Genomic DNA, 12,449 nt, shown 5'->3' on the forward strand with positions numbered 1-12,449 from the left:
CCAAACTCTCCATCCTACTTTGCGTGTGATCCAAATTTGCCTCAAAAGGGTTTCCCCCATGAATAGCACGCACTCTTGATAGTAATAATTGTAAACTAAGATTGTATTAAAAGAGAAGTTTTCTTTTTCTTATATATTCTTTTTCTTATATATATATATTTATAAATAAAAGAAGCAATCAAAAGACCTCGTGTGTGAGATTTTATAAATAAAAGAAGCAATCAAAAGACCTCGTGTGTGAGATTTTATATCAGTTGGAAGGAGGAATAGAACATTGTTTATAAGGGTGTGAAAATCTTGAGGAAAAGTCGGAAAGAAAAAAATCCAAATAAGACAATATCTACAAGCGATGAACTTTGACTGTTACACTCATGATAAAGTTGGTCGTTTTACACTGTAATGACTCAAGCTTACCGCAAGCAGATATTGTTCTTTTTGGGTTTTCTTTTGTCTACTAGGGAATGGTTTTCACACCCTTATAAAGGGTGTTTCGGTTTCCACACCCTTATAAAGAGTGTTTCATTCTTCTCCCCAACCAATGTAGGATATCACAATCCAGCCCCCTTCAAGGCCCAGCGTCCTCGCTGTTACTCGTTGCTTTCTCGAATCGATGTGGCATCCCCACCAAATCCACCTCCCTTCGGGGTCAGCGTCCTTGCTGGCACACCGCCTCGTGTCTACCCCCTTTCGGGGAATAGCCTCCTCGCTGGCACATTGTCTGATGCCTTGCTCTGATACCATTTGTAACGCCCTAAGCCCACTGCTAGCAGATAGCCTCCTCGCTGGCACATCGTCTGGTGTCTGACTCTGATACCATTTGTAGCACCTCAAATCCACCGCCAGCAGAAATTGTCCGCTTTGGGCTTTCTCGAGTCTGCTAGGAAAAAGTTTCCACACTTTTATAAAGTGTGTTTCAATTTCTACATCCTTATTATAAATGATGTTTTGTTATCCTCCCGAACCAATATAGGATGGCGTAAACAAACCTACCTTTTCATTTCTTTCAAGACAGACAAATTTTACTATTTACTATTTTAAATAATTAGCTCATCATTAGGAGTGTTACTTGAGTAAGTTGTGCTGCCACGTTGCTCTCCCACAATCGATGTTGGTCCAAATATCATTGTCTGTGGGCCCACCGACAGCACAGGTTCCTGAGATGAGTTTGGTGGCGGGGAGGTGGATGCCTGGTTGCCTCATCCAAACTTCAAAATTATTTCTTACGTTAATTTATTATTGGATATCACATTTCCTTAAATTCTCTATTTATTCTCTTCTTCTTTCATTTTCTCTTCACAAAACAACAATGATGGATCCTCAAGCTTTGTTGTGTTTCACTTTCATCTGCATTGCCTTCGCCGGCGCCGGAGCTCAGTCCCCTTCCACTCCTCCCACCGCCACTCCTCCGCCTGTTTCAGCTCCCCCTCCTGTCTCAGCTCCCCCTCCTGTCTCGGCTCCCCCTCCTGTCTCAGCTCCTCCTCCAGCCACTCCCCCTCCTGTGTCATCTCCTCCTCCGACATCTCCTCCTCCGGCATCTCCTCCTCCAGCAACCCCACCACCTGCGCCGTTGGCATCCCCACCAGCGGCAGTCCCGGCCCCTGCACCCAGTAAGAAGAAGTCAAAGGCAGCTTCAGCACCATCGCCCCTGTCGAGTCCACCCGCGCCATCAGCTGAGGCCCCAGTACCCACCAGCTCTGATTCTCCCACCCCGTCTCAAAACGACAATGTAAGTTTTAAAAAATTATAATTTTTAATTGAACACGACTCTCTACACTGGTATAAGATTGTCCACTTTGAGCATAAGCTTTTATGGCTTTGCTTTCGGCTCTCCAAAAGGCCTCATACGAATGGAGAAAATATTATTTAATTATAAACTTATGATCATTTTTTAAATTAGCGGACGTGGGACTTTCATTTGAATATTAATGGAAGGGTGATTGATAATTGCAGAGCGGAGCGGAGGAGACGACGGTGGGGAGGATGGCGATGATTGGAATGGGATATGTATTTATGATGGTGTTAGGGTGAAGAGTGGACATTGTTGATATGTGTTTTGGTTGTGCAGAGCCCCCATTTTTGGTGTCTGTGTTCCCTTGGGCTGCTCTATATTTCATTTCATTTTTACTATTATTTGCCCCCTTCTCTTGTTTGGGACATTTTTTTTTTTAATTTACTAGTCCTTTGGTCTCTCTCTAATATATATAAATACCCATTTGCTTGGAATCTATTGATACGAGACATTTTAAATGAAGCCAAAAGTAAAATTATGGGACTACCATAGAAATTATTAAAAATCATTTCAATCCTACTTGTGAGATAATAGGTAACTACCATAGAAATTATTAAAAATAAAAATAAAAATAATAAAGTTGTAACGTTTCGTCAATTTTTTTTAAAAAATCGTATTAGTTGTCGGTGTGGACGTGAAAATTCTAGCGACTGCCAGAATTTTCGCAACCCACGCTGAGACACAACCCTGCGACCTCCACCACCTTAGATGGAGAGAAGAAGAAACTGAAACATCTCCGGCGAGTCTGAACCACGCACCCTGATGCCTAATACGACCATCCCACACTATGAAAGATATTTTCGACCATCATACGCCCAATTAAGACACGTTTCGTGTTGCTTCGTAGTTCGTTGTCGTCGGAAAAGCGATTGGAAGTTCGAGCTTTTTGGAATTTGGTAGATCTACCATTTTAGACATCTACAAGCCACAAGTTCGTGGAAGGGAACCAAAGGGTCCAATAGAGAGCCAAATGAGGAAAACGATGAGAAAGATGTTAGATAAATCCAAAATCTTTTTTAGTTTATAGTTACTATTTTTGTGTTAAAACCTGACAATAAAGTGAGTGGAAGTGAGTGGAAGAGCTTTAATTAAGTTGCTTATTCCCATTATTTAAATATCCAACTGAATCAGAAATAAAATCATTGTGTTCTCTTTGTTTTTCCGTTATTTTCTTCTCCCAACTATTTCTTTGGCTTTTTCCTCCGCAACGATTTCCTCACATTCGCTCAGTCAAAGATAACAATGAACAAGGAGTGGTCTACAAAAACTACAAAACTACACAAGAAGAAGATGGTGCACGATTTGCCGGCAATCAAAGGCGTGAACAAGCAGTGCGACAGGTGTCTCATCGGTAAATAGAGGCACACTACTTTCCATCTCAGGCATCCTACCGCGCCGGTGAGCCGTTGGGGCTCGTGCACGGCGATATCTACGGACCCATCAAACCGACGACTCCAGGTGGCAAGACCCTCTTCCTCCTGCTGGTCGATGACAAAAGCCGCTTCATGTGGTTGATCCTACTACAAGCGAAAAGTGAGGCGGCAGATGCGATTAAGTGCATTCAAACGTGAGCTGAGGTAGAATGCAGGAAGAAGATGCAAATGTTGCGCATTAATAGAGGCAGAGAATTCACCTCAGCAAGCTTCGGTAAGTACTGCGACGAGCTCGGCATGCACCGGCAACTAACGACGCCCTACTCCTCCCAGTAGAACAGGATTGTGGAACGCCAAAATCAGACCATCGTTGGGACAACAAGGTCATTGCTGATGACGATCAGGATGCCTAGGAGGTTCTGGGGAGAAGCGGTAATGACGGCCGTCTATCTCCTCAATCGATTGCCAACGCGAGGCCTTGTACAACAAGAAGCCAGTGATACATCATCTCCGAGTGTTCGGCTGCATCACATACATGAAGGTCGCGCGTCCCCACCTTGCCAAGCTCAATCCCAGGGGGCTGAAGGTCGTCTTCATAGGCTTCGAATCCGGGAGCAAGGCGTACAGGCTCTATGATCCTATGGGGAGGCGAGCTCACGTGTCCCGCGACGTTGTCTTCGATGAGAGTACTTTCTGGCAGTAGAACAATGTGGCTGAGGCAGACCGAAACCCAAATCAATTCACGGTGGAGTACTTCGTCACCTAGCCGGGAGAAGGAGGAGCACAGCACATCAGGAACCGTCATTGCCACCAGTAGCTGCACCGGGCACGCCTACGCCAACCCCAACCACAACTCCGACGAGAGCACCTTCTGGCAGTAGAACAATGTAGCCGAGGCAAACCGAAACCCAAATCAATTCACGGTGGAGTACCTCGTCACCTAGCCGGGAGAAGGAGGAGCACAACACATCAGGAACCATCACTGCCACTAGTAGCTGCACCGGGCACGCCTACGCCAACCCCAACCACAACTCCGGCTGCACCCCTGAACCAGTGGAGTCTGCAATACCATGTACTGCGGATTCAACACTGGATGTCGATCACGATGATAATCTAGTAGCTAGGTACCGGAGGATGAAAGACCTACTGGGAGGAGGTGAACCACCTAGACTAGCGGCACGTGAGATCGAAGAAGAGGTGGCTGAACAAGACGTGGAGTCTGGGGACATGCCACCGGGACACCGAACCATAGGGGCTCAAATCGGAGTTCAAACAATAAGTAGATATATACCATAAGACTTTAGGAGGAGATTCTTAGATAAATTCATTTGAAAATCATTCCTAGTTTTTAGTTACCATTTGATAGGTAACTATTTTTTCTGTTAAACCCATACAATTAAACTGAGTGGGAAGTAAGTCAAGCTCTTTAATTAAGTTGCCCACTATTTCCCATTTTTAGGATTAAATTTGTTATTTAAATATCCAACTGAGTTAGAAATAAAATTATCGACTCTTGAGCGCACATATTATCTCTCTCTCTTTGTTTTTCCGTTATTTTCTTCTCCCAACAATCTCTTTGGCCTTTTCCTACGTAACAATTTCCTCACATTCGCTCAGTCAAAGATAACAAAAGAACGTCGAAATGGAGAGAAGAGAGAAAGATATTGAAAAATTGCGCTTAGAGTCGGGTGAAGAAGAAAGGATCTGAGTCGAATTCAACCTGTAACCCACCTGCAACCAGTGGGAACTGCAGCCTAGCGGCTAGCCCACCCCACACCTGCAGGCCCGCGACCCATGACCCTCCTATCCTGCAGCAAATGCAAACCCGAGGCCCATCCAAGCTTTGGCAAGCCAGTACAGCCAGCCATAGCCGAAATTCGCATAACCGAGAGTAGATCCGTACGCCTGCACCTCGACCCGAAATTGCCTGCACAGTGTTGGCCTCCTTTTGTGCCACATGGCACACCTATAGCGAGCGGCTTCTTCGGCTCAACGGCTCGAATCGGCTGGTCGTTTTAATGCAGTATTTCACATATGTCAGTTGAATTATTATTAAATTGTGAAATACTAACGGAAGGTGACGAACGATCTAATAGAAAACAAACTCTGGTGACGTTTGGAGCAGCTTTCGAGGAACGGGAGCTAACATATATTACTTTAGGGAGAACGCCAACTAAGACCAACCAAGTAAGTGACCTTACTATAGGATAGGCTAGATACTTGTTTGTTGTATGACGACACGTGCCAGTGGCACCGACACATGTCCTGTATGCTTTATAATTATGACATATGATGTATGAGTTATATGATGATTTATGATGATGTTTTATGATGCTTATGATGTACTTGACGATGTATGACGATGATGCATGACGATGACGTGTTATGATACTTATGATGTATTTGACGATGTATGATGATGGTGTATGACAATGACGAAGCATGATCATAATTCCTTAAATGATTACGCTGCTTCCATATTAAGTCAAGATGCATATTATGAATGACATATTACATTCTGTCGAGAAATCGTCCTAAGACACAACCCTATAAAAGATTAATGATGATGTTAAGATGGATAGTTAACGCACATGTATTACTAATATGACGAAACTAGGGTTGTGTCAAAAAGACATTTCAAAGAATGAGAAAATTAGAAGGACCTCATGCATTTTATGTACATAAGCATCAGACACTTCCCCTTTTCATGATGATGAGTATGGACACGTACGCTATGATGATGATAGTGATCATGTTGGGCATGACACTCAGGGGTCTGCTGACCTCCAGACGTCGCTACGGACAGCTAACTCGACGATGATGGGTCCTAGTGGGGTGCAAACCGTCTGGAGATTCAAACTCGCATGTGTGGGTCGTGTGTAGGGAAGTGCTACACATCCAAGTTAGTCCAAAATGGAGGCCACCCCTAGGATGATTTAATGATAGGTCCCTTGTGGCATGTATTTGCATTTTCACGGCCCATATAATGGGGTCACTTATTGAGTATTCTTTGAAATACTTAGGCGGTGTGCTACATCATTTTTCAAGTAAAGGCAAGAAGGTCATGTACGGTTGACGATGACATCACAAAGTAGAGACCATGACACGTGCACAGGGTAGAAGTATATTTAAATTCCTAGACTTAGGTTAGAATGAGTTATTTTGCATTTTATATTTTTCAATTATTTCATTATCGTTTTTCATTTCATTTTTGAACTAGGTGTTAAACACTAAGACCATGTCGGTGTTTTCAATGATGAATTTTGTTTTATCTCGAAATTTGTTACTTAAATGATGATGTTTTAGTTTTAAGAGTTAGATTCTGCATATGAGCTTAGACTAAGATGACAATAGCGACTTTAGGTAGCTGAAATCTAGGGTCGTTACGACAGTCACCAAAAAACGTCCAAGAATTCCAGCAAGACGTCAGAATTCTCGCACCCATCTTGGTCTCACACCCCTCCGATGCTCTCACTTTGCCAACACAACCCACACCCTTCTACCATACACTCTAGATGCCTTGCAAGGAGGAAAGATAAAGAAAAACAATAGAGAGAGATAGATCCAAAAACGCTTCGACGAGACAAAACCCATAGATCCGACGTCGAAACAACCTACCCACGCTGTGAAAGGAATCATCGAGGACTGTACACACGAAGAAGGTAAGCTTTCACGCCTTCACGGATCTGTGTTTTAGGTGCTTACCATCCATAAAACTACGTGGCAGGTGAAGAGGAAGGAGGAAGGATGAAGAACCGAAGGAAAACAGCGAGAAATGAACGTTGAAACGATGTTTCAAAGGAGAGAGAAACCCATCAAGAAATTGTGAGAAGTCGAGCGAAGAAGATGAGATCCAACGAATATGGAATTGTGAAAAACTAATGAAAATCAATGCACGGCCTAATAGGAAACGACAATCGGCAAGAGTTCGGAGAATTTTCGAGGAACAGGAGCTAACGTACTCAAATTCGGAAGAATGTCAGCTAAGGCCAACCAAGTAAGTGGCCATACCATCGTTTGGTTATAATTGTGTGTTGCATGATGACACGTGCTCGTGGCTTCGCACGTGTCATAGGTCTGTATACGCAAGCTGTTATGAAATGATATGTAAATGTTATGTGAATTGATTGTTATGCTGTATTTGATGAATTGATATGTTTTACAATATGTTGACGACATGCTCGAGATTGTTATGTGACTGTTATGATATATGATATGATATCTGCACGATATGGATTGTTATGTCTTAAAGTATGAAACGTTATGATATGATTTATATGTAACATGAATGGTATGTTATGATTGACATGTAAAACGACAAACTAATATGACCCCAACATACGCATGTAAATTATGATAAATGATATGAGAAATGCTAAGAAACGGTATGAAAATCATATATTTAGTGGTTTTAGCAAATATTCTTAGTGACGATGTTGAGGAGCGTAAGGATAAAATGACTCTTGCCGCCATCTACCAAGCAGTCCCAGAGGACGTCCTTCTCAAATTGGACTACAATTCAATTTGGTTCAACATACATCGGGATATTTTATTAAATTTAAAGAAAATGTATATTTTAACCATTCAATTTAAGATACTTTCTTGTTTTTATATCTAATAAACTATTATATATGTGTGTTAGGATCGCACAACAATGCACACAGTCGATTTTGATCAACATAAAGAATAGGAGAGAAAATGCAATGAAAAATATTGACTAGAAGTTTATATTGATAATGTTCCGTGTGTATAATAAGAGAGAATACAAAGAATAGTGTACATTTTCAAAACATTGCCTAATGAGGTATATATACAGTTTTACCCGATATAATCATCTACTATATATATATATATATGTATCTATCTACCATATAAAGATAGTTTTACGAGATATAACTTTTTTTTATATAGTTGTTTACTATTTATGACCATTTACTTTATACGTCATTTACTATATATAGTTTTACTATGTATAAAAATTGAATAAGTTATAAATAAGCAGCAGACTCCATAACCTAAAAATTCTCCCGAGACATATCCAACTCAATTGAATGAGCTATAAATAAGTAGCAAGACTGACGTGTTTTGTCTTTGAATGATAAACTGGGTTCTTCATCAACTATATGACACTTTGACTATATGTATAAACAATTTTCTAGCGCTGCCTATTGCCTAATTCTTCTAGATAGTCTGTCATCCATATCATCTTCTTTCAACAGCTTCAACTATTGTCATGTACTCAGCCTCACTAGATGAAAGAACAACACAATTCTGAAGCCTAGATATCCAACTCATCTCATCATCCATGACTTGCTTTCGTTGTATCTTCCAACTATATGGCATCATCAAAAGACTCTTGTTCCCCTTCATCATTCAGCAACATATACTGTAATGAAGTTACAACCTATCTAGTACTCTGATAGTTCTTGATGATCTTTTTAGTACCTACTCAGGTGTCACTTGTTCCACCTATGGATCCTAAGCAACAGTCTCAAAAGTTTCATGAGTATCTACTATAACATCAGTAGGTGAATTTTTTAGCAACTCGACCTCAACTCCCACTTGCTTTGTTGTCTCGAAACCTTTCTTCTCTTTGTTCTTGTACAGGACATTTTCATCAAAATTTACATCACAATGTCTCAGGAGTTTTCTGTTCTTATCATCCCAAAACCTGTACCCGAACATGTCAGAATCGTAGCCTATGAAGTAGCACTTTAGTGCCTTAGCTTGAAGCTTGTCACGCTTCTCTAGATCAACACGAACATACACAGTGTAGCCAAAAGTTCTCAAGTAAGAGTACTTGAGTTCTTTTCTTGTTCATACCTCTTCTGGCAACTTGAACTCCAAGGGTACTAACAACCCTCCATTGATCAAGTAGGATGGTGTATTTACAACAAAATGTCTTTGGTAGTCTAGAATGAATCCTCATACTCCTTGCTTGCTCATTCAATGTTCCGTTCATCTTTTCAGCAACACCATTTTATCTTACTTTATTGGGAATTATCTTTGTTAATCTAATTCTCTTAGTTGCACAAAATGCTTTAAATTCTAACTTATCATACTCTCCTCCGAACTTCAAGCCAGTCTGACTTGTGTTTTAGGAAATAAACTCATGCATTCCTGCTTAAATCATTTATGAAGGTGATGTAGAACTTGATCCACCAAGTGATGGAACTAAAGATGGTCTCCAAATATCTGTATTAACCATTTTCAACCGCACTTTTTTCGGTTCTCTAACAGCCTTTGTGAAGCTAACTTGTTTCTGTTTGACTATAATGCAGCTCTCACAAAGACCCATTTCTACAAATTTTATGCATTCTAAAACTCCTTTTGCAACCAGCATCTTCATTCCTTTGACGCTCATATGTCCAAGTCTATTATGTCATAAACTTGAATAGGAAGCACTCTTAGCAACAACATACATGTTTATAACCCTGCAATGGGGTATAAGGTTCCAAATTTTGTGCCACATGCTACCACCATAACACCCTTCACAATCTTCCACAAACAATTCTCAAACTCTACTGCATGTGTTATCCAACTAACCAATAGAGATCAGGTTCTTTTTTAGACCATGAAAATATTTGATATTTTTTAATGTCCACTGATTTTCTATTGAAGTTTGTATGTTGACATCCCTCTTCCCTTCAATATCCAAGGTTTTTTATTTGTCGACAAGATACACTTTTTTGAATTTTTTTTATTTAAAATTTCGAAACAATTCTGTACTTGGAGACGAATGAAACGATGCACCTGAATCCAAAATCCAAGATTCAATCGGATTGTCCACACTCCAGATGTAACGATACACCTTCCAAGGAGAGAGAGAAAAAAAAACCGCCGAAATCTCGCAATTTTCGGGCGGGATCCACTTAGGCTCCCTTAAACCCTAGGAGTGGCCGCCTCCTTTGGGTAGAAGGGATGCCAGTGTACTTCGGAGCAAGGGGAGGCAGACGCGCCACCGGAGAATGGATGAACGACGATGCATCCACCAACGACAGTAGCCAAACTCTGCGATTAGGGCCGTCGGGACTTTCGGACAAGGAAGACGAAGCGGCAAGCGTGGGTCAACCCTCAGCGGCTCTACGAACTTTTGGCTCGGCTAGGCTCGGCTAGGCGGCTCGACATCTTAATAGTATACCGATTCCTAGGTTTTCGACCCTTCTAGGGCCATTCCCACCCTTGTTTCAACCATCTAAGGTCAGTATAACTCCATTTTGGCAAAATAGCTTGCGATAGGGACGTACCTTGGTAGCTAGGCATAAGGGATAGTTGTGAAAGGGCTCTAAGCGTATCATGTTATCTTATAGGAGGAAGTTAGGCGCTGGAGTTAGCGTTGTGGGTGACTTTGGCCAAGGCCAAGGAGGTAAGTAACCTTACTGTTGGCGTTAGTTATGTACGTATGTTGGTGCGTGCCCTGTGGCCCTTGCATGCACCATCTGTTGTTGATGTATGCTAGGTTAGATGTTTCTTGCAGTGAAATGCTATGTATGCCATGTTTATGTATGTGATTCTTGTAGTGAAATGCTATGTATGCCATGTTTATGTATGTGATTCTTGCAGTGAAATGCTATGTATGTCATGTTTATGTATATGATGTTTGTGACACGGTTTGTTACCCTGTATGTATGATGAGCTTGATTGACATGTCATGATTGTAATGAGAACCCCGCATGCCATGAATGAGATGACTAGTATGCTATGATATGCTTGCTCAATGTTGAACCAGTTATGCTATGTAATGCGGCGAGGGGATGGAACGTTGTATGTATAATGCCATGGAGGTAAACCTTAAGAACCTCATGCACACTATGGTTATGTACCTGAGGCACTCCCCCGCTATGCTACTGATGGTATGGACACGTATATTCGATATTGTGTTCGCCACGATATCATGCAGGATCTCCTTTGTCCGTGGCGTCCGGTATTGTACGTCATACATACCCAACCAAGCCAGGCCTAGGGAGTTCGCTTACGAGCTCGCCTGGTGGGTCCACAGTCACACACGTGGGCCATGTGTGGGAAAGTACCATGCATCCACCCCCGCCTAGACAAAGTAAGGGCCTAAGGCCATGGGAAGGAATGGAAGACAGACCCCTCTCTCAGCTTCTTTCTTTTAACATTGTGCGACATGTATGGATGTTATGTGCGTCATGTATATGTATTGTGTGCGTCATGTGTGTGTATTGTGTGCGACATGTAGGTGTATTGTGTGCGACTACTTGTATCCGGATGTATGATTATATGCTTAACCCCAACAGTGGGGCGACTTACTGGTATTTTATATAATACTCAAGCCACGTGCTACCCCTATTTTCAGGTAAGGGCAAGGCTCCCATGTACGGCTGACGGTGGATGATGCAAAGGGCCATGGAAATCTTGAGGAGAGTTTGTAGTGTCGTAGGCGCCTTGTTGGTTTCTTTTGGGTTCATAGTTTTGCGATTGTTTCCTCTAGTTCTCTGTTGATTACTTCTAGGCTAGGTTGTTCTTATTGTTTTCCATAGGTATGAACTGCTTATATTAATGAATGCAATGTCGTTATTGAGACTGTCTCATGTGAACTCTTGTCCTGTTGATTAGGTGAGTATAAGGTAACGTCGCTAATTAGGGTAAAGAAAATTAGGGGCGTTACACCAGATTTGTGATCCTGTTCCTTTTTCTATTTTGTACAATCTGTTCATTTTGTTTGGGCCTTTTGATTTAATTATTCCCCTTCGATCAACACTAAAGTGTTTTATGATGAATCCTCAATTTCTCGTTTGCGAATACTTTCGCTGAGAACTAGATCTCGAATTTTATCGAACTTTTCTCAGATCCCTGAGAATTGTTGATCATAGTAACAACAGTATCCTAAGACTCGGGTAAGAATGACATCAAAACTAGTGCTTTAATTTCATCTCCGAAATTAATTCTTACTGAGCTTAATTGACTTACAATCATATCGAATTTATTTATATGATCTGCAACATATTCACCTTCGTATATTTGTTGTAACGACCCAGATCCACTGTTAGCAGATATTGTCCTCTTTAGGTTTTCCCTTTCGGGCTTCCCCTCAAGGCTTTAAAACACGTATGCTAGGGGAAGGTTTCCACACCTTATAAATGGTGATTTGTTATCCTCCCCAACCAATGTGGGACATCACAATCCACCCCCCTTCGGGGTCCAGCGTCCTCGCTGGCACTCTTTCCTTCCTCCAATCGATGTGGAACCACCCCTAAATCCACCCCCCTTTGGGGCCCAACGTCTTTACTGGCACACCGGCTCGTGTCTACCCCCCCCCCCCC

General features: G+C 41.8%; 1 protein-coding gene across 3 annotated transcripts; it reads left to right on the forward strand.

The window, feature by feature from the left end:
• Window positions 1-1,280: 1,280 nt before the first annotated feature.
• Window positions 1,281-2,167, forward strand: LOC111434594 (classical arabinogalactan protein 9). Of its 3 annotated transcripts, XM_023072049.1 has the most exons (3): window positions 1,283-1,516; window positions 1,547-1,726; window positions 1,951-2,167. In XM_023072049.1, the coding sequence occupies exons 1-3, from the start codon at window positions 1,307-1,309 to the stop codon at window positions 2,026-2,028; spliced, it is 468 nt and encodes a 155-aa protein (XP_022927817.1). In that variant the 5' UTR covers window positions 1,283-1,306; the 3' UTR covers window positions 2,029-2,167. The 3 variants fall into 3 exon arrangements, with proteins under 3 accessions (XP_022927818.1, XP_022927817.1, XP_022927816.1); XM_023072050.1 differs by having other exon boundaries at window positions 1,281-1,726; window positions 1,930-2,009; XM_023072048.1 differs by having other exon boundaries at window positions 1,284-1,726.
• Window positions 2,168-12,449: the final 10,282 nt, after the last annotated feature.

The sequence above is a fragment of the Cucurbita moschata genome, unplaced genomic scaffold, assembly GCF_002738365.1.
Source record: "Cucurbita moschata cultivar Rifu unplaced genomic scaffold, Cmos_1.0 Cmo_Scf00045, whole genome shotgun sequence".
Classification (NCBI taxonomy): domain Eukaryota; kingdom Viridiplantae; phylum Streptophyta; class Magnoliopsida; order Cucurbitales; family Cucurbitaceae; genus Cucurbita; species Cucurbita moschata.

What these genes read in the sequence shown, in the direction of transcription:
- LOC111434594 (XM_023072048.1), top strand. Translation starts at nt 1,307, where the DNA reads ATGATGGATCCTCAAGCTTTGTTGTGTTTCACTTTCATCTGCATTGCC. An exon ending in CCCCGTCTCAAAACGACAAT is followed by an intron (nt 1,727 to 1,950) that starts GTAAGTTTTAAA and finishes TGATAATTGCAG; the next exon opens with AGCGGAGCGGAGGAGACGAC.